The 27,089-nt window shown below is 43.1% G+C and overlaps 1 protein-coding gene across 21 annotated transcripts in view; it reads right to left on the bottom strand.

Moving 5' to 3' along the window:
• MSI2 (musashi RNA binding protein 2) overlaps positions 1 to 27,089 on the bottom strand; it is a 453,994-nt gene that overhangs the window by 221,100 nt on the left and 205,805 nt on the right. For all 21 annotated transcript variants that reach the window (XM_039328150.1, XM_039328151.1, XM_039328157.1 and 18 more), the window contains exon 3: positions 14,869 to 14,917. In XM_039328150.1, coding sequence (XP_039184084.1) covers positions 14,869 to 14,917 — 49 coding nt within the window. The remainder of the gene's footprint in view (positions 1 to 14,868; positions 14,918 to 27,089) is intronic.

Genomic DNA, 27,089 nt, shown 5'->3' with positions numbered 1-27,089 from the left:
CTGGCTGAGGAATTCTGGGAGTTGAACTCCACAAGTCATAAAAGGGCCAAGTTTGAAGACCCCTGCTTTTTTGCAATAGTTGTTAAATGAATCACTGGAATTGTTTAGTGCAGACATGTCAAACTCGCTACATCACGTGATGTCACGCAACGTATTGGGACAGTTTTGCCATTGCCGGCAATGGGGTGGGCGTGGCTTCTGCGTGGATGTGTCCAGCCCATGGGCTGGCAGTTTAACACCCCTGGTTTAGTGAATCAGGTCGTCGTTAAGCAAATCCAGGTTCCCCCACTGACTTTGCTTGTTGGAAGCCGGTTGGGAAGCTCGCTAATGGCGATTATGTGGCCTCACATGTAACCATCATAAATATAGGCCAATTGCCAGGGACCCAAATTTTGATCATATGTGACTGTTGGAATGCTGAGACAGTTATAAATGTGGGGGTCCTTGGTGCTCTCTGAACTGGTGGTTTTCTTTCAGACGTTGCACTATCAAACTAGGTAACATCATCAGTGCTAGTAGGAAGCGTGGTTTGTTCTCATTTTATATAAACAGAGAGCAAGTCCCACTCCTAACTATCACTGATACGGTAACTGCTTGCAGATGTTTACATTACCCAACTAGGTAATATCATCAGTGCTGACATCTGCAAGAAACAGCTGCAAGAAAACATCCAAGCTCAGAGACCACCAAGGGCCTCCCATTTCAACCCTGAGCTACAAATATTCTCCTTTATTGGTACAGTTGCAAGTGCAAGGACAGTAAGTCTCTTTTTTTCAATGATGTTGCAACTTGGAATGGTCGCTAAATGAATGATTGTTAAGTCGAGGACTAACTGTATAAAAGAGGAACTCCTGCATCTCCTTGAACAAGGAACTACTGATGTGCCAAACCGATAAAATAATGTTTTTAAATAGCAGAGTAGAAAAACTGGAGTGGGAAGAATGGCAGGTATAGAAGCCGGAGACAGCAGAAGCAGAGTCCTTCCGCAGTGAAATAGCTCAAATGAGAAGTAGAGAGCCCTGCTACAAAAGAGAAACCATAGATCCAAATTTAGCTCATGGCTCCTCTGCTAGCCCTGGAGAAACCGAATGTGTCTGTGAGAAATTCCCAGAGGCCCTTGTCCTTTTCATGTATTTTGACAGGGCCAGCATCGCTGCCCTGACGATCGGAACACCGTGGGATGGCTCCAAATTGGTTCCCCAGGCAACTGTTCAATAATGAGGCCAAGTCTTCAGAAGTCTCACACTGAAGCGAAAAAGAAAAGCACATTCCTCTTTTTTCGGTCTAGTTTAAGCAGTGGGGCCCTGTTGCACAAGTAGGCCTTGTCCTGCTTCTGAGAGATGGCGTTAGCCCTGCTGAAATCTCAGCATCTTCTGAAGGAGGTCCTCAATTCTTTCGAGCTTCCCAGTGCAACCGATGCAAAAACACTAGAAACTTTCAAGATCCCTAAAAAGCTAGGCTGTAAAGCAGGGCTCTCCAAACTTGGCAACTTTAAGACTCGTGGACTTCAATTTCCAGAATTCCTCTTCTGCGAATTGAAGTCCACGAGTCTTAAAGTTGCTAAGTTTGGAGATCTCTGCTGTAATGGAAACAAGAGATACAAACGCTCCTTGAAATTCAATTGCTGAGGGGAAAAAAACTCAAAGGGAGGGAAATTGCCGGGGTCCTGCTGAAGTAGTACGTGTTCTCTACATGTGGAATCTTAAACAACAGTTGTTAACATCTACGGATAACAATAAAGATATTTTAAATGAGAATTTGTCCTCTGAATTTGTCCTTCTGCATCTGCTTAAGCACGAACATATGTACTTCCCTTCCATGTGTGATGTTTTGAGATGGTACAATCCTGAATGCACGGGTACAGAAAAAGCATGAATTTAGTACTAAATATACTTGTTAAAAGTAACATTCTTAAAAATAGCAGCATCTTTCTTCATATATGGAGAAGCCTGAAAAAAAAATAGGCTGCTTTAATGAGAGGCAAAGAGGAACCACTTCTTCCAAATATGTCTGTCTGTCTGTCTGTCTGTCTGTCTGTCTGTCTGTCTGTCTGTCTATCTATCTATCTATCTATCTATCTATCTATCTATCTATCTATCTATCTATCTACCCAAATACCCATTCATCCATCCACATATCCCTCCCTCCCTCCATCCACATACCCCCCCCCCTCTCTCCCTCCCTCCATCCATCCAAATATCCATCCAATTCATATAGCTCAGGAGTCTTCAAACCTGGCCCTTTTATGACTTGTGGACTTCAACTCCCAGAATTCTTCAGCCAGGCATGCTGGCTGAGGAATTCTGGGAGTTGAAGTCCACAAGTCATAAAAGGGCCAAGTTTGTAGACCCCTGATATAGCTGCTCATTTCAACTCTATTGGGATAATTCCAGCTGTGCCTCTATGGCCTTCAGAATCCTAATTTAGTGACCCCAGAAAAGCAGAGTCCAACCAACTGATCCGAGAAGTCAAAAAAGTGCTTGGAAGCATATGAAGAGTAAGGAATTATGGTTTTGGGCTATGGCCTTTACCCAAGAGAAGCTTTGTGCGTTTTGTGGTTCTACAACTGTACCATCGCACAGATAAACATGGCTCTGAAAGAAAGCATTTGAGGGATAAATCTGTTCTCATCCACTGCTACTGGTTAATGTTATTGTAATATATATTAACTGTCACTACTATTTTGAAGGCTTTAACCTTTATTTCTGCTGCACTCTTGCTCAGAGCAGTTTTGGAGTAGAGTGACATAGAAATGCCACCAATCAGTCAATCAATCACTATAAACCCAGCATGGTATCTGAAACATAAAGTCCCGATGATTAGTAAATTGGGGGGGGGAGGTAGACACAGGCAAGGGCAAACATGTCTGGCCCATGCTGATGCCAAGGCCAGCTTCAAATTTGGTAGCATGAAGGGGCTGCAGATAGTGGGAGATGGGAAGAGCTGGCAAGGTGGGGGAGGGCAAGGCTGCATATGCCCTGTTATTTGCCATATACAGGCAGTCCTCGTTTAGGGACCACAATTGCAATTGGAACTGGCAACTTGGCCATTAAACAAAGCAGCTGCTAAGTGAAAATGATTGTGCGGACAATCTGATAATTGGCTTTATAGACCTATCAAGGTCACAAATGCAAGGATTTCACAGTTACATCGGCAATGAAAAATTAACTTCGCAACCAGTGCCCACATTTACCACCTGTGCAGGCTCGTAAAGTCAAGGAAAGCTGAAATAAGGGCATAAGCACAGTCACGGTTTCACTTAGCAATGGCTTCGCTTAACAACCGAGTTGCCGGTCCCAATTGTGGCTGCTAAATGAGGACTATCTGTTGTGATTGCCAGGTCTGACGGTTTTTGCTCCAAGGCTGGTGGGGGAAGTGAGGTCATGTCAGTCCTTCAAAGTAGACCAGGCAATGACACTTACATTATGAAAGCTAACTTCCATTAAACTTTTACTATAAGGCCAATAACAGAAACTTGTAGGTCTGAATGAGCTTCCCTCCTCTTCTCCCTTTATCTTCAAGAGGAGTAGGATGAGTCAGGCATGAGACACTTTTTCAAATTACACTTCTGCCCTGGACTTAGATTTCCTTTTTCTGCCCCTTGCCCTGCTTGTGGCTTTTCCTCCTGTTCCTTAAGATTATTTCTGCTGCCTATTATAGGTCAACATCTTGTCCTTTTCTTTCAGGCAACAATGCCCTTGGGCCAACTCTTATTACTGCCAAGGGAAGGAAGCAGCAGCGTTAAACAACCAGCAGGAAAACCAAGGGGGGGGGGGGGTACTGAACACCTTCCTTGCCAAGTCTTCTCTGCTTTTGCAAAATAAAATACAACATCTCTCGGGCACGTTTAGCTGAGAAATAAGAAGCTGGGAACGGTACAGAGTTGGAGAGGAAGGATTTGATGTTCTTCCCGTTTCTTAAGATTCGGCTTTACAAGGGAGCCCATTTTTGCTTCCTAGTCAACTGGCATGGACCATGTTAGGATACTCTGGTCAATACATGGTGACATCTAGATTCAAGTTACATCAATGAAAGCTGATCCTGGGGCCTGGTTTCTCAGCCCCAGCTGATAATCACCACTGACCTTAAGATTAAAACTGAAATAGAAGTGGCGGCAACCACAGGACGCCAGCCCTTTATCATTTGTATTGTATCTAATTTGCATTGCGCTCTAACAAACCTTATCTCTTTTTTGTCCTTGGGCAATGCAGCAGGCCAGATTTTAAATGCTGATCATTCTAGAGCAGTGGTTCTCAACCTGTGGGTCGGGACCCCATTTGGGGTCAAACGACCATTTCACGGGGGTCGCCAAACAACGCAGTCCGCCATTTTTTCCCCCTTTTCCTTAGCTGTGCTACTCCCTTTTATTCTATTGGCTTTTGAAAGCCAATAGAATAGACTCTCTTCAATAGAGTCCAATTCTATTGGCTTTCAAAAGCCAATAGGAATTGTCCAGGCTGTCTCTGCCCTGCTGAACCCGCCAAAAGTCCCATTCTGCAAACGGTGCTGCAAGTTGTCTGCAGCGAAGGCGAGCTGTCTGGAAGTTTCCACCCCTCCCTGCTGAGCAACTACTAAAAATGTAAGTAAAAGAGGGCCAAGGGTGGGAGGTGGGAGGCCGGCAGGCGCAGGGAGGGTTGCTGGCACGCGTGGGGCCCGGCGGATGCCTTACCTCCCTTGGGCTGGGCCAGCTGGTGGCCCAGCCGGTGGTTGGCCTGTGCCATCTCTGCTACTTGCCAGCTATGCCTCGGCCAGCGCAGGGGGCAGCACCACGCATGTGCGGCTCTCCCAGGCAGGGAAAGTCCTCGACTTACGACCGATTGGGTAGTCCTCCTTACGACTGGTTGGGTAGTCCTCGTCTTACGATCGATTGGGGGTCGCGGCATTAAAAAGGTTGAGAACCACTGTTCTAGAGCCATGGAAAAGCAGTCGTCAGTGATCTCAGACACTTGCTTGGCCTTAAACTTGAGAAAAGTGCCACCAACCTCCTCCTATTTTTATAGTTCAAAATCTTAGGGCTGCAGGACCACCCACCGCCTCCACAGCCCGCTGTAGCAGATCGCTCAGGCGGCCCAGCAGCGTTATGGCAGCCATCCCCTCTACCCACACCCCGCAGCATCATCACCTATGCGTGACGGGGCACGAGGATGGAGTCTTGTCCCTGCTGCCATGTGCTTGGATGCGCTGCTCCATGTGGACTGTGCACGGGAGCGACTCTCAGCCGGGGGGGCTGCTGGTGAGGAGGGGGCCATGGGGGGAGGCAGGGCTGGGGCAATGGTGTGCATGCCCACAGAGAGAGTTCTGAGTGTCACCGCTGGCACGCGTGCCATAGGTTCGCCACCACTGCCTTAGACCTATCAATGTTTTCTACCAACAGGAGGTTAGTTCAGGATCCAGAGGGTATATTTTTAAGTCCAGCCCCTGTACTGTATCCATGGGATAAGCGTGATCACATCACATTTATTCTTCTGCCACCCTGTTTTGGAATTCACCTCCATGTGCCCTCTAAAGCAGGGGTCTCCAAACCTGGCAACTCCAAACCTGGGGAATTCTGGGAGTTGAAATCCACCAGTTGCCAAGTTTGGAGACCCCTGTTCTAGATCAGTGTTTCTAAACCTCAGCAATCTTCAGAATTCTGGGGGTTGAAGTCCACACATCTTAACGTTGTTGAGTTTGAGAAACACTGGTCTAAATCAAATCTCTTTCTAAACATCTACACTTTCCTTTTTTTTCTCTTAATGCTTGGCTTTCTTATTAGTACAGGAAGATCCTGCTTCACTTCATCTAATGCTAAGCTATTCGATCAAATGTAATCTAGAATAAAGACCTCTTGAGTCAAGCTTGACCTTGGATGACACATCCACATGGCTTTCATACAGATAGAGGTAGTCCTCTACTTATGACCATAATTGCACCCAGAAAATTATGTTGTAGGTATGGCAGTCATTAAGGGTCGCCATGTCATTGCGCCCAATTTTACTTTTTTTTGTCAGGGTCATTAAGGGCATGTCCCAGTTGTCAAGTGGGATTTCCCCAATTGATTTTTTTTTCTGGAAACCAGAAGTAAATATCTTTTTCCCCCACAACCCCCCCCATTGTAAATCGTATTCACGTGACTGCAGAATGCTACAAAAAGCCGTAAATGTGGGCCAGTTGCCAAGACACCCACAGTGCAATCATGTGACCCTAAGGGTACGGATGGTGGATGTTGGAACTTTGAAACTGGTTCATAAGTAGTTCTGGGGAGATCCGTCGTAACTCAAGGACTACTTTTGTTTAGTTTTGCACTGCCTTCTTCCAAAGTGTTGGTTCAATTTCTTTATTTCCAACTCCTAGAATTTCCACTCCTGGTGGTCTCCCATCTATATTTCATGCCTCCTTAATTCAGCTGAGATGCTGTCAGCGGTTTGCTATTAATTGCATTTTTATGGACAAAACAACTACAACTACAAGCTCCATCTGCGCAGCAGCAACTTAAAACAAAAGCACAGGAGAGATTGATTCTAGGCCAGTGGTTCTCAACCTTTTTAATGCCGTGACCCCCCAACCGGTCGTAAATCGAGGACTACTCAACCGATCGTAAGTCGAGGACTACTCAACTGGTGCAGCACCGTTTGCAGAATGGGACTTTTGGCGGGCTCAGCAGGGCAGAGACAGCCTGGACAATTCCTATTGGCTTTTGAAAGCCAATAGAATTAGACTCGATTCAAGAGAGTCTATTCTATTGGCTTTCAAAAGCCAATAGAATAAAAGGGAGTAGCACAGCTAAGGAAAAGGGGAAAAAAATGGCGGACTGCGTTGTTTGGCGACCCCCGTGAAATGGTTGTTCAACCCCAAATGGAGTCCCGACCCACAGGTTGAGAACCACTGTTCTAGGCGGCTGTCTACTGATTCCAGTTTTCTGATCCCAACCGCCTCCCTTCTTGAAATCCCAGCCCAGAAGTTCAAGGATTCGTTTGTCACGGGTTAGAAGTGCAAATCTCTCCATTCTGTCAGGGCCAGAAATCACGACGGGAACAGAAAGCTTCTCCACCGCCTCGCACTCAAGGAAATGGGTCTTGGCTGCTGTGCTCATGTGAAATTTCCTGGGCTTGTTAGAGACTTTGATTTCGTTCTGAAGCTTTAAACTTTTCTTTGGCAAATTCCCTAAACTAATTCACTACACACATTACTCCAAGAAGCTGACACATTTGTGGCTTGCAAGACAATTCATGCAGGGGCTGGCAAGGTGCCCACTCCCTTTGCAAAGTGTAAAAACACATGTGGGTTTAAGAGTTTCAACCATGATAAATAAATTATGCAACTCTCTAGAGCTCTGCTTTCAATTTGGGGAAGAAACCACAAACTCAGCTGGGCCCTCCCATTTCAGTTTAATACATTTAGGTTTATAGCGTGTGTGTGTGTGTGTGTGTGTGTGTGTGTGTGTGTGTGTGTTGACATACTTGACATGCCTATGTTGAACTAAAAGAAAATAATGACTGAAATTATGGATATTTTCAGCTCATTTGCTGTAAGCTGAGAACCTCGGTGCCCTCTGTATTCTGCTACTACAGACGGCATGATGGAATCTTCCTCCCCATTAATTAAAAAGAAATCCCTGTACCCAGAAGTCTAGCCCACCAAGCTGGGCTGATATGCTACATTTCTATGTGGGTGCGTATATGCTAACTGAGAAAATTAGCCTTGTATTTTAGAATACAATTCTTTATTGGTCAAATGTGACTGGATGCACAAGGAATTTTTCTCCGATGCATAAGCTCACAGTGTGCATATAAACAGCAAGTATTAGGTCATAAATCATAGTTACAATCATTAATCATTAAGTTACAAACAACAATCGAGAAATCATAAGAAACCAATAAGAGAAGATAGTAGGAAAGATGAGAAGATGAGAAAAGATGGGAATTAGGTGTTCAGCCGAGTGAGGGCACAAGGGGAATATGTCGAATTGTTTTGGCATGCAATACCCTATAGCAGCGTACCAAACCGTTTATGTCCAGGATGTGAGGGGTCTGAAGATATTTTCTCAGCCCTCTTTCTGGCTCACACTGTATACAAGTCCTCAATGGAAGGCAGACTGGTTGTGGATTGTTTCTTCTGCAGTCCTAACTATCCGTTGAAGTCTGTACCTCACTTGTTTGTATTAGGTTATGCTATGCCAATCTCACTGAAAAGCTGGCTTGACCAGCAGGGCCTATGAAGAATGGGGCACAAGCCACATCCTTAAGCCAGATGTCTACCCAGGAAACTGGATCCAAAATAGGAAAATCCCTTAATTCTCCCCAGTGTTCACCATAACAAAAATAACTACTTTTTTTTTTTAAGAAACAGAGCAGAGCTGGGAGCATGTCAACGGATGTCCTCCTGCCTGCATAATTGACTGTCTTATGTTGTGGCTGACCTGGGGTCTATACAAATCCAAAATGATCGTGATGTATAGTGTTGGTCAGCCAATACCACATCATTCAATTATTTAAAATGGAGGGAATAATTAGTGTTACATCAAAAACACTGGGTCCAACTTCCTGCTCAATGCTGGACTCCAAATTCAAAGCATTCCAGTCCAATGGCAATCCAGCCTCTACTTGAAGGCATTCAGTGAAATGGATCGTGCTGCGCTTAAGAATAATTGTTCTAGCCCTTGAGCTGCTCTTCCAATTAGGACTCGGAGTTTGCACATAGTAGATCTGGAGTACTTGTGTGGGGCACTCTCTCAGGTACTTGAAGATTCCTATCATACCGGTAGTCCCAAAGGTGCTTTTTCCAAAAGGAAACTGGACTTTTCTTTTTTTTAAAAAAAGTGTTTCACTTCTCATCCAAGAAGCATCTTCAATTCTAACTTCTTGGGTGAGAAGTGAAACATTTTCAGAGGAAAAAAAACCCAAGAACCAATTCACTTGACTTTTGGAAAAAAACACCTTTCAGACAACCGTGACCTGGATGATTGAGAATCTCCATAGATATCATACAGGTAATCTTTGATTTACAACCACAGTGGGGACTGGAAGTTCTGTTGCTAAGTGAAGTAGTTGTTAAGTGCATCCACTTTTATTACCTTTTTTGCCATGGTTGTTGAGTGAATCATCCCAATGGTTAAGTGAATCACACGGTCATTAAGCAGATCCAGCTTCCGAACCATTATTGAAAGCCAGTTGGAAAGGTCACAGATGGAGATCATGTGACTCCGGGACACAGCAACTGTCATAGATAAATGATAGTTACCAAGCATTTTGGATGGTCCATCATTAGTCCTGGGGGGGGGCAAATTTACCTCCCTCAGTGCAGGCACGCAACTTGGGTGTCCTCCTGGACTCACAGCTAAATTTGGAACAACATCTATCGGCTGTGGCCAGGGGGACCTTTGCCCAGGTTCGCCTGGTGCACCAGTTGCGGCCTTATTTGGACTCACGGTCACTCATGCCCTTGTCACCTCAAGACTGGATTACTGTAACGCGCTCTACATGGGGTTACCCTTGAAGAGCGTTCAGAGGCTGCAGTTGGTTCAGAATGCAGCCGCGAGAGCGATTGTGGGCGCGCCAAGGTACGCCCACGTGTCACCTATCCTCCCGAGCTGCACTGGCTTCCTGTGGGTCTCCGGATGCAATTCAAGGTGTTGGTTATCACCTTTAAAGCCCTTCATGGCATAGGGCCAGGTTACTTACAGGACCGCATTCTGCCGCACAGTTCCCAGAGACCGGTGAGGTCCCACAGATTGGGCCTCCTTCAGGTCCCGTCGGCCAGACAATGTCGGCTGGCGGGCCCTCGGGGAAGGGCCTTTTCTGTGGTGGCTCCGACCTCGTGGAATCAACTTCCCCCCGAGGTTCGAACTACTCCCACCCTGCCGGCCTTTAAGAAAGCCGCTAAAACTCTCCTGTTCCGGCAGGCCTGGGGCTGATGTCCCTGGGGGGGGGGGTGGGGTGGGATATGATCGGACATGCTGTATGACTGTATTATTTTATTGTTTTATTGTTGGATGATTGTTTTAATTTTGTACGCCGCCCTGAGTCCTTTGGGATTGGGCGGCATATAAATAAAATTAAATAAATAAATAATAAATAAATAAATTTTGATCGTATAACCATAGGGATGCTGCAAACGTTGTAAATATGAGGACTGGTGATAAGTTGTAAGTGAAGGACTACTTGTATTTCACAGAGCTTAAACATCTAATCTCTCAATCATCCTTGTTATCCTTTTCTGAATCAGTTCCACTTTCTTCTCCTAAACAGAGAATCCCTGAACTGGATACAAAATTTGTGATGGGGTTGACTAAGGAAGAATAAGGTGAAACTATTTTTTTGGCCATGGTTTGGCCATTAAACTTTTGCTGATGCAGCCTGGAAACTGCATTTGCCTTAATAGCAGCTATATCCTGCTTCTATCTAGGTTATTATATTCAGCATGAGGTCAATGACAACTCAGAGACTGGACGTTTTGTAAGTCCAAAGAACATTCTCATTCCAAAGAAAGCTTTGTCTTTATCCATCACAACTCTGAGCAGGTGCATTTAAGACAGGTTGAGCCATAGTGCAGAACAGCAGTATCGGCACCATCTGATATGCAGTGTTTTTCAACCTTGGCAACTTTAAGATGGGTGGACTTCAACTCCCAGGATTCCCCAGCCAGCAAGGCTAGCTGGGGAATCCTGGGAGTTGAAGTCCTCCCATCTAAAAGTTGCCAAGTCTGAGAAACATTGATGTGGCAGGTCACCACCAAACATAAACCATCAATCGAAGTGTAGCTGAACAAATGGGAACTGTATAAAAAGCCAACATGGATGAGTGTCCCAACATTGTTCCAGTTCTCCAAGTTATATTGGCCCAGAATGATGATGCTGTGCAATCCAGGAAAAAAATGTAATTAATTTTATTTGTAAAATATGCACTGTTTAAAAACAAACAAGGGCAATCAAAACAAATAGAAATTACAATAAAAGTACGACAAACCATATGGTGCAGCTTTGAAAAAAAGAAAAACTAAGGCAGAGAGAAAGTAGGTAAAAATAGCTCATAATTTCAAAGTATTTACACACACTTGACTTACAGACAAGTTTTAATATATGCTGTCAGTGAATATTTTATTTGGTAAATTAGTAACTTTTGGCATGAATGGATGTGAAAACCTGCAAAAGCCCTTTCTTGTATTCAGTAATATAATCAGTAGATTAACTGCAAATAAATCAGAAATAAATCAGCTTATGGGCCAAACGCTGTTTTTAATGAATAATTCTTGGCAAAGAATTTTAGATCTTGGGCTTAATTGCTCAAGATAGGCTGTATCAATATAAAATACACACTGGGAGGACAGGAAATGTCAGAATTAAATCCAAGGATATCAATACTAGAGAAAAGAAGAAGAGATATAAGCAGTCATTAAATTGCTGAGCTATGTCTTAACACTGGCAGCTGCAAATTTACAACCATTCATTTAGTGACCATTCAAAGTTACGATGACACTGAAAAAAGTGACTTATGACCAGAAGTATGGAGTTTTGCAGGTTGTCCTCGACTTACAACCAGAACTGAGCTCAGAATTGATGTTGCTAAGCGAGACATTTGTTAAGTGAGTATGGCCCCATTTTACGACCTTTCTTGACACAGTTGTTAAGTGAATCACTGCAGCTGTTAAGTTAGCAACCCGGCTGTTAAGTGAATCTGGCTTCCCCATTGATTTTGCTTGTCAGAAGGTTGCAAAAGGGGATCGTGTGACTCCAAGACACTGCGACCGCCGTAAATATGAGCCAGTTGCCGAGCGTCCGAATTTGTGACCAGGGAGATGACGCAATGGTTGTAAGTGTGAAAAACAGTCATAAGTTCTCAGTGTCCTTGTAATTTTGAATGGTCACTAAATGAAAGTCAAGGACTATCTACAATATACTTTGGGGAAGTATACTGACATATAGTGTCAAAACTCTCCCCCCACCCTGTTTTTCACCCAAATGACTCAGATTAAAGCAATGGGGAGGATCTCACGTGGACCAAGCCTTCCCCTGCGCTTCCCTTTTACAAAGGCAGGGATGCTCAACCACGCAGCTGCTGCCTGCGGGATCCAGCTTTGTTTCATAGAGATCCTCCTTCGGTATCTTCACCACGGGGTAAAATCTGAAGCTCGACCGTGAATGGAAGGTGGGGAGGGTGGGGGGAGAGAGAAGAGGTGGAAAGTGGCTCTGCTCACACCCCAGCCACACTACAGGTGAGAAAGGAGAAGTTACTGTAGTATGCCTCAGGGGCATTAATTAAACCTTTTGGAGGGAGGGGAAAAAAACCTTATTCCCTTAACAAGAAAAATCAAGCCCTAGAATTCAACACCAAAGGGCCTTCCGTTATTTCCATTCTAAAATTTGTCACCTTTGCACTGCCTGCAGGGAATGACACACAGACCACACAAGAGCCGTTCCAGGCTTCCCTGTTGAACAGCTCCTCATTAGGTCCTTGCAAGCTGTCAGACTTCCAGATTCAAACAAAAAAAAAAAAAAAAAAAAGGGGGGGGGGAGAGGAGGGAAGAGGAAAAGAAGTGCCAGACCTGAAACTTAAGGAATTTTGCACACACATCTCTAGGTGAGAGCAGGAAGGCCCAACACTCTCACTGTTCAAAGCTGATTGCGTAAAATCGCACTGGTAGATACGGCTACACCAGGGTCACCCGTAAGCCCCCCCCCCAAAGATCTCTCTTATCCTCCTGGAAAGCACACACTTATTTCCAAGACAGTCAACTGACAAATGGAGCCAGTTATAATCATAGACAGAACGTGTCCACCACCTTTTCCAACAGCTTTCATTAGAAAGATTCCGGAAGAGAAAACCGAGAAAGCAAAGGAATAGCAGAAGTGAACCAAGGGCAAAAGTTTTGAAAGGATATGGTACTAAACCAAAGAGTTTCTGAAATAAAAATACAGTGATTTCCATTCTAGAACCAATGTGCTTCATACTCTGTTAGCCTCCCAAGGGTCTGTCCCGGTTCAATTCTCAGAATGAAACACAAAAACACTCGAAGTTGCCTGAGTTATCCTTTGAAAAATAATGGTCTAATAGCAACATGCTCCAGGATCAGACAATACCCCAGCTGGAAGGGAATTATATGGACCTCAGGGTTCAACCCTGTGGTCCTTGATGTTCTCTGAGCTTGGTTGTTTTCTTGCAGCTGTTTCTTGCTAGTACCTAGTTGGATAACATCATCTGCAAGCAGGCAACCAAGCTCAGAAAACAACAAGGAATCCAGCTACTTGAACCTTCTTCCCACCAGAAAATCTGGCCTTTTTTTTTTTCAAATTTTATTTATAATACAGTTAAAAAGAAACAAACATTGGGTTTAACGTGACATTCCAGTATATACATTCTTATCAGATTATTCCACTTTTTACAATCAATTCTTCATCTCTACATATACAACTAAGTTTTATATACAATACTTATTCTAAAATAACATATATTTCTATCTTAACATTCATCTTTAATCCCAACCGTCCTCTTCGAATTCCTCCAGCGGTAAAATTTATCCCAGGTTTCATAATAAACTGACCCACATTTGTCTTTTAATATCACTGTGAGCCTGTCCATTTCCGCACATGCTAATATTTTATGTATTAACTCTTCCTCTGTGGGAATTTCCTTGCTCTTCCATTTTTGTGCAAAAGCAAGCCTAGCTGCAGTCAGGTAGATTGTTCCCTTGTCATATTTTTCTGTCGTTATTCCCAACAAGAAGAGTTCAGGGAAAACCTGGCCTTCTTCATCTTGCCCCCACTGAATGATAGTCCTTCTCTAAATCACTCTCATTCCAATTATTTCCCATTATTTCAGATCCACCACATAGGTCAGAAAGAACAGATTTGGTCACTCTAGTCCAGGGGTGTCAAACTGCCGGCCCGCAGGTGGGATGCATCATGCCGAAACCGCACCCAGCTCCGGCAATGGGAAAAAAATTGCGATATGTCACGACACGTGACGTGGCAAGTTTGACACCCTTGCTCTAGTCAGAAGACTGTATCCTTCTGCATGGGCTCAAGTGCAGGGGTTAAGCCCATCATGTATAGCAGAGGCACCACATGGAGCACAACTGGGTGATATTTATCATCTTTTTTCTCTCTCTCCAATATCTATCTGTACATCCATCCATCCATCCATCCCAAAACACCAAGCCCTTTTATACTTAGTCAGCTCTTTATCAGGTTCTCTTCTTGGCTTTGCCTTCAACTACTGATGGAATTATTATTTCTGCTTATGTTTTAAAGTCACAGCAGTTAAAAATTTATTCTAAACAATACAGCTGCATTTTTTTTAAAAAAATGAAAACAAAGGCTCACTGAGTTGGAAAAGTCAATTTAAGTGATCAAATCCAGGCTTTGCGTAGGATTCCAGAATTAAAACATAATAGTAGAATGTCTATAAACATGGAAACATCCTTTTCACAAACAGGAGGAAGGTCTAGTTTACATCATTGTCTCCTCCTTCCAAATGATCAAATATGTAAGAAACTAAAAAGAAATTCAACTTTATGTGTGAATAGGGCAACATGTTTTCCCAGAGCAGGTCATTTTGCAGAAGACATTCATGAAACTCACATGAAGGATCCTTTCTGGTTACACAAAAGTAAAGACTCAAGATCTGAAATAGGAATAAAGTATCTATGGCTAAAATGGATGATTGCAAAAGACTTGTGAAATGATAAGACACCAAATAATATTAGCCAGTGAGAAAGAAACATTCACAATTCACAAAGTACCACTAAAGAAGGTTGCAGATAAAGGTAGTTGCTTCATTGTTTGACACAAAACAAATCCATCCATTGTCCACAATAAACAAACTTGTTTTTTTCAGTGAGCCAAAGAAAATCCATACAATGTTAAAAAAGGTTGGGGTTCGTTCCCCTCCTTACCTCTGTGTCTGTTGGTAGTCTTGTCAAACATAAGCATGGCATCTTCTACCTGCAAGACACAAGGACATTCGTGGTTTAGAGACTGTGAAATACAATCTCACAAATTATGAAACAATTGAGGGGCATTGTGAGCAATCTGACCTGGACCTCAAATCTCCTTTTTCTGCATCATTAGGAATCTTCAAAGGTTGCCTTCCAAAGACAAAACAATCTTCACCGCACCCAGAGATCGATGGCATCAGTAAGTAATTCACTGTTATTACAAGAGTGTTGAAATTCTGGCTAGTTTATCTTCTTAATTAAAAGGGGCTCTGCCTGTTGTGTTTCCCTATATTCCCTGACCTTGGATACCTGATTTTGTATTCTCAGCAACAATTGTGTGAATGTTATCTTTGTTCATTTCCAATTTTATTTTCCATCGCAGTATATGTAGCAGTTCTGTCCAGTTTGGAGAGAATTCAAAATAACATGTGCCTAGCAGTCATGCTCCTTGTTTCCACCTTTTTGACACTCCTAAATTTCACTAAGGTTATGCTCTCCCACCTTGGGACTTCAAGGCTAAATAGAAACAGAATGTCGTATCTTCCTTTTACAGTTTTCCATTCCCTGTATGATAGTTTTAATGCATTTCATGGGGAAAGAAGTCTTACAATCTTATACTTGCATTGACACACAAACATTTCTCTGAGACGGTGCCACCAAAATCATAAAACCACTTGCACTTTGCCTAAATGCCTTAGCTTGTTCAACATCTGCCACATCTATGAAAAATCATTAAAAAAAAATTTCTATCAAGCCCAGCCCAAGAATGACTTAGCACAGGGGTAGGCAACCTTGGCTCTTTTATGACTCGTGGACTTCAACTCCCAGAATTCCTGAGCCAGTCATGCTGAGGAGAAAGGGAGAGATTTCCATGCTGAGCTATGCTGGCTCAGGAATTCTGGGAGTTGAAGTCCACGAGTCATAAAAGAGCCAAGGTTGCCTACCCCTGACTTAGAACAATCCAGCCAAAGCTCAGTTCTTTATTTGCTTATATCCAAAAGACAGAATCTTGCCAGACTAAACTTTTACTACTCTCACCCTAATGGAAATACCTTGAGAGATTCTAGGAAGTAACTATCCTAACTCTCTCTTTTCCAGCTCTGGGCTGTGTTGCCTCTTATCTTGCTCCCCTTCTTGGAATACGCTTCCTCCTTTCCGGAGAAAATGCCACTTCATTCCATCACTATTTCTAAACCACCCCTGGAGTCCATTTATGCAGCAGTCAATTATCTTTCTTTAGGGAAAAATTTAAAATACAGGTAGTCTTCGACTTATGACTGCAGCTGAGAACAAATTTCTGCTGCTAAGTAAGATGGTTATTAGGTGAGTTTTCCCCCATTTTATGATCTTTCTTGTTGCAGTTGTTAAGCGAATCACTGCAATTGTTAAGTTAGTAATGTGGTTCTTAAGTGAATCTGGCTTCCCTATGGACTTTGCTTGTCACAAGGTCGTGACGAGTGATCACATGACCCTGGGATACTGCAACTGTCATAAATATGAGCCAGTTGCCAGCCATCCAAATTTTGATCACGTGACCACGGGGATGCTGCAATGGTCACAGGTGTGAAAAAAGGGTCATAAGTCAAAGGACCTAACTTTGAATGGTTACTAAACGAACGGTTGTAAATTGAGGACTACTTGTGTTGGATCGTCTTTTTGCCCTTTGACCCCTTTGCAACTAAATCCTCGTTCTTCCTCACTTGTATTGTTATTCTTGGGTGGGGTAAGAGACAATGTAAGGAAGCCAGATTCAAAGTGTATATATTTCCAGGAACATTTTTAACTGAAGGTTCTCCTAGACCAGTGGTGATGAACCTATGGCACGGGTGCCAGAGGCGGCACTCAGAGCCCTCTCTGTGGGCACGTGCGCTGTCACCTCAGTCCTAGGCCTTTAGCTGGGTTTTATAAAATCTTTTCGCTTTAGGCCTCTGCCGCCATGTGCAAAAAACCCCCCCAAAAACGTTCAATCAGTCAATTTCAACTTCTTGCGAGGGAAAAAAAAGATCTTGCAAAGTTGGAATCGATTGATTGAACTTTTTAGTCCCACCCAGTCTGCCGTTACCACTGCAGCCACGCCCACCCAATTGGCCATGCCCAGCCAATGGGCCACGCCCAGCCAATGGGCCACGCCCAGCCAATGGGCCACACCCAGCCAATGGGCCACACCCACCCGGCACTCGACGATGCATTAAGTGGGTTTGGGGTTGCAATTTGGGCACTCAGTCTCTAAAAGGTTCGCCATCACTGTCCTAGCCATTACAGCAGAACAACATGTTCTTATGCACAAAACACAAACAGGGAAGATGAAACACAAGTCTTGCCCATTAAAACACACTAGACCTGCCAGAGACTCACACAAGGAATGGAAACCTGCAAGTAGCAAGAACAAGATCTGATTTTCCAATAGGTATGGGTTAAGAGCTGTTAAGGGATTTCCCCACGGTAGATACAGAGCCAAAAACTGTACCACCTTTATCTAAAAGAAGTTGCACAGTTCATGCGCTCGGCCATGGGCTGACCTATTAGGTTGGTATTCCATCCTCCCAGCAGGTATGTTCCTAAGTGTAAAACCAATATGCTCAAAGTGGAAGCTCTTAGCAGATAGCAGCAGGGTGTGTGAATGAGGAGAGATGCAGAGCCCGGCTGCTCTGCTGGTAAGTCAGCTACTGCCAGAAACATGTACTGATTATGACTTATTTTTGGCCAACGACAAAGCCAGGAAGGTGGCTTCATTCTGGCGGTTTAAAGCGTGAACTTCTAGACACAGAGGGAGAAGAAACAAGTATGTTCATAGAGAAAGGCAAGTACCGTATATGCCAGCGTATTAGGCGACCCGGCGTATAAGACGACCCCCATCTTTATCGCCGAGTCGCCTTCCTAGAACGTCGTCTTATACACTGGAAACTACCAGTATTTCCGGCGTATAAGACAACCCCCGTCTTTGGCGCTGAGTTTAGCACTTTCAGAAGTCGTCTTATACGCCAGCATATATGGTAAAGCCTTTTCTCTGTTGTATACATTTTGAGGGTGTGGTTGTAGCTGCCATCCTGACGTTGTTCACCCTGTTGGGGACCCTCATGCCTCCTAAGCTGATGCTGGTTTGGGAGATACAAAGATCCTCTTGTCCCCCTTCAGTTCTACAAGACGCAGGTGTGGATGTTTCCTTCTTAAGGTCCAGTATCAAGAAAATGGTCGGAGAACCAGAATCAAGATCTGCCAGTGAGATTCCTGAAGAACGGTGAGTGGAAGAACAACGATCCCACCAGTTATGATTTACCTCAGTAGCAGGGCAACCAGACCTGGGCTGCAAAACTCCACAAAAACCACTAGACGGCAGCAAAGAAGGAGAAATGCTTGCATTTCTTTGACTCAATGGACTCCCACCTTCATCTAAATTTCTGCAGCCCAGGTGTGGTCAACCTACTTGGAAGAACTGGTTCCAAAAAAAAGAAAGAAAAAAGCGAACAACCAGACTAGACAGTGTGTACAGTACTGTCTTAATCAAAAGCGCCTTTGTCCACAATGTCTCTTCTGAAATTGAACGATCTTTCCCCCATCCCACTTCAATTTACTGAGGGAGCAGAACAGGTGCTTCACCCACAGAAGGTCCAAGAGGATGCCAAGGCAAGATTCTGCTTAGCCTCAAAGCAGACCTTTCAAAAGCCACAGGTGTTTCCAGGGAGAAGGGTATGTGTGTGTGTGTGGGGGGGTTCACTCTCAGTCACTCCATTTCAGAGAACAGAAGGATCCCGAGGCACTCAAGTGTGACCAAAGGAAAGGAAAGCTTTCAAGATCCTGTTATTTGCATGACTTGGTCCACCTGCGTTTCATGCGCAAGGCCACACCTCAGTGTTGCCCTTTAAGAGAAGAGGAGCAGGGCACTACAGATGCTGCCAGACCCCAGATACATCAGGCGTTGTTTTCAAATGGGGCAGGGCATCTAGCTACGGATAGAGGGGGGTGTGTGCGTGTGAGACGAAAGAGCAGATGACATACAAGGCTCGGTAGATTTGTAGGAACAATGCTTGACCTTCAAGAATACTTGAAAGATTCCAAAAGCGATGAATGAAGTTGATCAGAGTCTCTTCGAACTGAGAGACAGGCAGCAAATATTGATAAATAATGAATTGTAACTCCACAAAACATTTTATCCTCTTAATTTAAGACTTTTTTTGGGGGGGAGACTCTGTGATGGCAGGGAAAACACGGGGTTTTATATATTTATATATTCCATGTCAGTAAAAACACAATTCTCTACTTCCCTACTATCTTTATTCTCATTGTATTTTATATTAAGAAATTTAATAAAAAATGTATATTATATATATAACCCCGAAAACATATATGTGTGTGTGTGTGCGTGTGTACACACTTTTTATTAAATTTCTTAATATAAAATACAATGAGAATAAAGATAGTAGGGAAGTAGAGAAGAGGAAAAAAGGTGAAATTGAAAAGTATGAGGTAGGGGAGAAAAGAAGAAAAAAGTGTTAACCTCCAACTTTTTTCAGTGCACTGAAATAAAAATAGGAAGGTACAGCCTCAACTTTTTTCTGGGAGGGAAAAACATGGTTCTTTCCTTGTCCTTTGTCCCTTTAGAGAAAACAACTGGCATTTGTAAAAATATATATATATAGTAGTACAGCACTGCGGTTGCCAACTAATTCTGTATAAAAGTGAGTAGACCTTGATTTTACAACTGCAACAGAGCCCATAATTTCAGTTGCTAAGCAAGACAGTCGTTTTTACCCCACGATGCAATATGTTTGGCCACAATTGTTAAGCGAATCACTGCAGTTGTTCAGTGAAATCATGAGGTTGTTAAATGAATCTGGCTCCCCCTCCCCTTGACTTTATTGAAAGTCAGCTTGGAAGGTTAGAACTGGGGATCTCAAGACTCAAAGTGAAACTGTCATAAATCCATGCCAGTTGCCAAGAGCCCAAATTTTGATCATGTGATCCTGGGGAATGCTACAATGGTTGTTAAGTGTGAAAACTGCTCATAAGTCACTTTTTTCAGTGCTGTTGTAACTTTGAATGGTCACTAAATGAATGGTTGTAAGTCGAGGATTATCTATAACAGAACTTTATTATCACCCTTCTATTGGATCACATGCAGTGGTGGGATTCAACTTGGTAAGGCCACACTTGGAATTCTGAATCCAGTTCTGGTCACCACGATGTAAACAAGATGCTGAGACTCTAGAAAGAGTACAGAGAAGAGCAACAAAGATGATTAGGGGACTGGAGGCTAAAACATATGAGGAACGGTTGCAGGAATTGGGTATGTCTAGTTTAATGAAGAGAAGGATGAGGGGGGACATGATAGCAGTCTTCCAATATCTCAGGGGCTGCCACAAAGAAGAGGGAGTCAAGCTATTCTCCAAAGCGCCTGAAGGCAGGACAAGAAGCAACGGATGGAAACTAATCAAGGACAGAAGCAACCTAGAACTAAGGAGAAACTTCCTGACAGTTAGAACAATTAATCAGTGGAACAACCTGCCTCCAGAAGCTGTGAATGCTCCAACACTCGAAGTTTTTAAGAAGAGACTGGACAGCTATTTGTCTGAAATGGTATAGTGTTTCCTGCCTGAGCACGGGGTTGGACTAGAAGACCACCAAGGTCCCTTCCAACTTTATTTCTATTATTATTAACCTCCAAGTAGCCTCAATGACTCTCAGAAAGAGTGCTAACGACCAGATGACTGCAAGGAATATAAATCCTTTCATCCTCCACCATTCAGTCAGAACTGAAAGAGCTTCTTGGATGGAAACTAACCAAAGAGAGAAACAACCTAGAATTAAGGAGAAACTTCTTGACAGTTAGAACAATTAACCAGTGGAACAACCTGCCTCCAGAAGTAGTGAATGCTCCAACACTGGAAGTTTTTAAGAAGAGATTGGACAGCCATTTGTCCGAAATGGTATAGGGTTTCCTGCCTGAGCAGAGGGTTGGACTAGATGACCTCCAAGGTCCCTTCCAACTTTATTATTATTATTAAGCGGCATCCACACAGAGAACTGGTTGTTCACATATTTGAATCCCACCACTAACCACATGGTCTCACTGCAATTCAGGTGTAGGATGAGCCCTAAGGATGCTGCCCTGCTTAGTTTTAGCTTGTTTTGTTGGCTCCATCGCTCTTTATTTTAACTTCCTTCATTACGCACAGCATCGAAGGCATCTCAAAAAGTGAAGAGGGAAAAAAAAAAGTACAACATATAAACCCCAAAGCGTGTTTATGTGTCTGCAGCAAAACAAAACGGCTGATCCCGAGATGGGGAAAGCAAATCCGTAAGAGATGGGTGCTGCTCCACAGCCTGGCAAAACAAACACGCAAAACAAAACCCTTCCCACCTAAGACACAGAAAACCGATCAGCTTGCAAAAACAGACCGAGTTTGAAGTCTCTTGTTCCCGTGTGCTTTTTCATCCATGTGTCATGATATTATTTACACAATCTAGGCAGAGATTACAATAGCGGTGTGTGTGCTTTGGAGAGAGAGAGAGTCCGCTGAATTTTAATAGCTTCCTTCCCCAAAGAATTGACAGCTTCAGGAGGGTCAGCAGTCTGGCTAACACTGACCAGTGCACTTGAGCTGGAGGCGTCTTGTCATGACAAAATTTCAGCAAGCTCCAGGCCTCTCGGGGGAGATCGGCTCTGAACTTTCTTTGTTCGGGTTCTTTAAGATACGGCTGGAGCTAAGGCAACAAATGGACAAGTCAGCCAAGCCCGTTCCTTGTCTAAGGGGAACACACTATGTGACACAAAGCCTTTCTCCCTGTTAGCTGTAACCTAGGTGACAATGCTGACATCCCGCTGGCATGCCCATCTCCTCCTGGCCTCTTAAATTTCAGGTTTCCAAAGTTGGACTAGCAAGTTGATCCCTACATTTTTCGCATATTTCCAAGAGCATAGTACAGGGAGTCCTCAACTTGTGACTATTCACTTGGTGAATGGTGAATTCAAAGTTAGGACGGGCCCTGAAAAGGTACTTGCCACCTGGATCCACACTTTCAACGGATGTCCCCCCTCTCTAGGTCACGTGACCGCATTTTGATTTGCAGTGTCCTGCACTCGTGTGACCAGGATTTGCATTTTTGATTGAAACCAGGGTTTACTTCCAGTTTCCAGCAACCCCCCCCAAAAAAACAAAAAAATACCCACAGCAAACAATGGGTTCATTTAACTACCGTGGTCACTTAACGACTATGGTGTTTGCTTAATGACCACCGCAAAAACGTTGTAAAATTGGCCTAGTCACATGATGACCCCCACAACAACTCTCATAACTTACAATCCTAATTGTGGGCTCAATTACAGTCATAAATCGAGGACTACATGTAAGTGGAAGAAGCTTAGTTCACTGTTCTGATGCGTGATGTGGTCCTCAGATTAATGGAATATGGACACAACTAAATCCTTGGGATAACAGGGTTTTCCCCCCACTTTTTTTCTGAAAAAAAAAATTCTCTGATGAACACTGGAATACCCTCTAAATTAGCCATGTAGAGTGCCTAATTTGGGGCATTTGAGTTATATTTTTTAAAGGAAAACAATGTGACTTGAGAAAGGAAGGGGGCAATTGGCTAGATTACAGTGTTTCTCAACCTTGACAATTTTAAGGCATGTGGACTTCAACTCCCAGAATTCCACAGCCAGTAATGCTGGCTGTGGAATTCTGGGAGTTGAAGTCCACATGCCTTAAAATTGTCAAGTTGAAAAACACTGATCTAGAATGTCCTATTTTTGTGACACTGGGTTGTGGTACATGAGTGCTGTTTCTGCTATGCTGGAAGTTTGAGCTCTGTCCTGAGCCACCTTTCAGACTGCTGAAATACAGGTAGTCCTCAACTTATGACCTCTATTGAGCCCCAAAATTCTGTTGTTAAGTGAGAAAATTGTTAAGTGTGTTTTGCCTCTTTTTACGACCTTTCTTGCCACAGTTGTTAAGTGAATCACTGCAGTTGTTAAGTTAGTAACACAATTGTTGAGTGAATCCAGCTTCCTCCCTGGACTTTGCTTGTCAGAAGGTTGCAAAAGGGGATCACATGACCCCGGGACACTGCGACCGTCATTGCTGGCTGTGGAATTCTGGGAGTTGAAGTCCACATGCCTTAAAATTGTCAAGGTTGAGAAACACTGGTCTAGATCATAAGAAATAGAACTGGATTCCTCTTGCCCAACACTTCTTTTAGGCAATCTCTCTGAGTTAACAGTTGCGCAAATCCACACTCTATGTACACACAATGGGACAAGTATATAGTTACACCGTCCAACCAGTATTTCAATTAAATCACCATGTCTGTCATTGCACTAGGATAAAGAGAGAGGTGGTATCCAGCTATTCTTCAGGGTCTTGACACTATTTAAAATAAGCACAAACTATTTCCAGGATTAATCAGCTGCAAGTTGCACGAGCCATTGGGATCAAGAGTGTAAATGAGAAGATGTATATGATGAGATCATGCAAACGCCATTAACCTACGTAATTCTATCAAAGATGGGACAGAAAAAGGTAACTAGTGGAATTTGTGCAGAATAGCATGGTGTGTTTGTGTGTTGTCATTTTGGCATCTTTGTATTTGCTGCAGATGCTGCTGACCTTGATAAATAATTTTCTTGGTCCTTGCTCCAGCATCAAACGTTGAGGCTTGAGAAAACTCATGCAAATACCACAAACAGCTGAGAAGCGCATAATCAAATCACCCTGAGCTCTCACTCAAAGCACGAACGACCTCGCTCAAATTTTAATTGATTTTTTAAAAAAACTTCAATTGAATTTTTAAACTGAAGATCTTTATTGTTTTAATTGTTTTATGCGGCATTTTATTCAATGTCTGTAAGCTGCCTACAGTTGCCTTTGGTGAGATGGATGGCATAAAAGTTTCATCAAGAAAGAACGAAATAAAACAAACCCTCCTTTGGACACACGATACGAAGACCCAGCTCTTTGGAGAAAGCTCTAATGCTGGGAAAGGTGGAAAGAAAGAGGAAGAAGAGAACTTGACTAGCAGCAAGGTGGAGGGAGGTAATGGTGGTGATGGGTGCATCTCTGAAAACTTGAAGGACCAAGCTGGGGACAGGTCCTTCTGGAGAAAATCTGCGCGGCTAACAGTTGATAGCACACATTGTAATCAATCAGCATAGTGATATTCTGTTTAATAGCTACTCATTAATTATGACCCTTGGTCACTTTTAAGAAATGACAATGATTGAGAGGTTTGATTGTTAAACACAGAATTGGATGAGTTTTGGGGTTCCTTCCTTTCACTGTTCTCTTTTTTATTTTTCAAAGTCCGATTGGATCTTTGGCCCACCCTGCACAAATAATACACCCAAGATGGACAAACCTCAGATTAACATGATGGAGCTCTGCATTCATTCATTCATTCATTCATTCATTTTTTTTTAAAAAAAGAATGTTTTCCTCAGAATAAATGTATGTGTATGTATTTATTTTATCTTATTAAAAGTATCTGATAGATAAGAATGTAAAAAGAATGTATGTTAACACGTGATAAATATTGCGGCATATGTATGCGGGAGAGTTGGGAAAAAAATAAAAAAAAGTTTAAATGAAAAAAAAAGAGCCAAGGTTGCCTACCCCTGCCCTAGTGGCTAAATCTATAAAGGAAATTGCAATACTTTCAGATTTGCAAGAATCTGTTAATGTAGCCTTCCAATAAACTAGAAATTACCTCAAAAAAAATAATAATTGATTTTTCAAAACAGGAGGATAATCTCATTTTCTAAGAACACAGTAAAGCAAGACTGTTTTTATTCCTTCTGCTCCCTCTGGAGTAATCTTTCTTTTCTGGTGGAGATCATCTTCTTTTCAAATCAATGCACCTCTGAATTTTGGTTCAGAAACAGCTTGTAAAAGAAAAGACAGCGGAAGCCCGACACAAATTCATACTGAGACTGGCAGGCAAAGCTAAAGTCCTGTAAGATTGAAAAAGCTTGCATAACTAGAGTTGTGAGAGGAGTGTACTGCTTTTTGTGTGGACGCCACAGGTAGTGGATATCCCTTCAGGCTTTAAAGCCAGGATGCTCTTCTGGCCATATCAAATTGGTTCTCTCTATCTTCCCTCTCCACCAAACTTTTGTTTGTTTCTTAAGGTCAAAACATTTTATCTTTGCCTTTTCAGTTTGCTCCAACCCAACCCACTTTTGCAGGGCACCCATTGTCACAGAGAAACAACCCCTTTTCTCCCCGCAGCAGAGTAACACAATGGCATCACTCAGTAATTCCTGAACAGATAAAGTGCTGAACAGAGAACGAATTTCTATGAATGCCTGGACAAAATAAAGCATCTAAAATGACCGGGAGGAATGGAGAAGGTGGTTGGGGTAGTAAAAAGAGCTGGTATAAATACCATGAGTTCTCAGGAAGAGAAGAAAAACTTTACAAAACAATCTAATTGCAAGGTAAAGATCCGGGACCTGGGGTTGAAAAGAGAAATTCATTCAGTCAGTCAGTCAGTCATTCAGTGGAGTAATCTAACAAAAACAGTCTGAAATAAAACCCAGAACCCTTTCAATATGCAACGGTTAAATAGATCAGATTTAAAAATGCTCCATTCTCACGAGTCTCTATTCTATCCAAGATATGAGCTGTTTCTGCCTTTCCACTGAAAGGGAGAAAGTCAAAAGTATCTATGTAGGACAGTGGTTCTCAACCTTTTTAATGTCGCGACCCCCGACCGGTCGTAAGTCGAGGACAACTCAACTGGTCGTAAGTCGAGGACTACTCAACTGGTGCAGCACCGTTTGCAGAATGGGACTTTTGGCGGGCTCAGCAGGGCAGAGACAGCCTGGACAATTCCTATTGGCTTTTGAAAGCCAATAGAATTAGACTCTATTCAAGAGAGTCTATTCTATTGGCTTTCAAAAGCCAATAGAATAAAAGGGAGTAGCACAGCTAAGGAAAAGGGGAAAAAATGGCGGACTGCATTGTTTGGCGACCCCTGTGAAATGGTCGATCGACCCCAAATGGGCTCACGACCCACAGGTTGAGAACTACTGCTTTAAGGTAAACAATGCCTCAAAGTTTTTTTGAAGAGTTCCATCTGTCGGAACCATGACACTGGTATTCTAAAGGCCCTTTCCCTTGTTACTTAACCATAGCACACACACACACACACACACACACACACACACACGCTGTGTTGACATCTTTGGGTGGAGGAGATTCATCTCATCTCCAGCCCATAATTGAGAACGCCTCAAGTAATCCTTAGCTGAACCAGTATTCAGCTGGCTTTTTCTCTGTTACTTCTATAGAGTTCAAGGAGCCTTGATGAAACTTAGTCCTTTAGATTTTGCCACTCATTCAAGTCCAACTTGAAACAAACCAGGAGAGGGCACTTCAATTCAACAATCAAGAAAGATCCTAAGACAGACTGCCTCTAAATTGGGGCAGGGAAAGGAATAGTCATACTTAAATGTCATGGGCAATCAAAGATCAGTTCTTTCAGACCCATAGTCCAGATAAATCCAATTCTACTACCTCCAAATTGGTTGAGTAAATTTCTTCAGAAAGGCCCCATAGGGACAAGGGGGCAATAATCTTCCATCGGTGTTACTCACAGTGATGAATGATATAGCATGGTAGCATGCAGCATTTGGATCAAAAGTGGGAATCTGGTATGGGCACCTTCTCTGTACTTGTTCGCTATTTCTCTAAGGCAGGGGTGTCAAACTCGCGATGTCACGTGACGTCATGTAACTTATCGGGCCAATTTTGCCATTGCCGACAATGGGGTGGGCGCAGCTTCCGGATGACACGTCCGGCCTGCGGGCCGGCAGTTTGACACCCCTGCTCTAAGGAGTAAACTTTATTTTTGTTTTAAAAAAAAAGTCAGAAAATTAAATATCTCTCTCTCTCTCTCTCTCTCTCTCTCTCTCTCTCTCTCTCTCTCTCTCTCTCTCTCTCTCTCTATCTATCTATCTATCTCCATCATCAATATCATCATCATTATTATTAGTCCCCTTTATTATTTTTACATATAACTCAAGGTGATGAAAATATCCAACGCACCTTCCTCCTCCTATTTTCCCCATAACAACAACCCTGGGAGGTGGGTTGAGCTGAGAGTCACCCAGCTGATTTTCATGCCTAAGGCAGGACTAGAACTCACTGTCTCCTGCTTTCACTTTGCGCCTATTTTATGAC

The sequence above is a fragment of the Crotalus tigris genome, unplaced genomic scaffold (assembly GCF_016545835.1).
Source record: "Crotalus tigris isolate CLP2741 ecotype Arizona unplaced genomic scaffold, ASM1654583v1 scf7180000024371.1489680, whole genome shotgun sequence".
Lineage (NCBI taxonomy): Eukaryota > Metazoa > Chordata > Lepidosauria > Squamata > Viperidae > Crotalus > Crotalus tigris.
The sequence above is the reverse complement of the archived record's forward strand: the minus strand, read 5'-3'. Positions and strand labels throughout refer to the sequence as shown.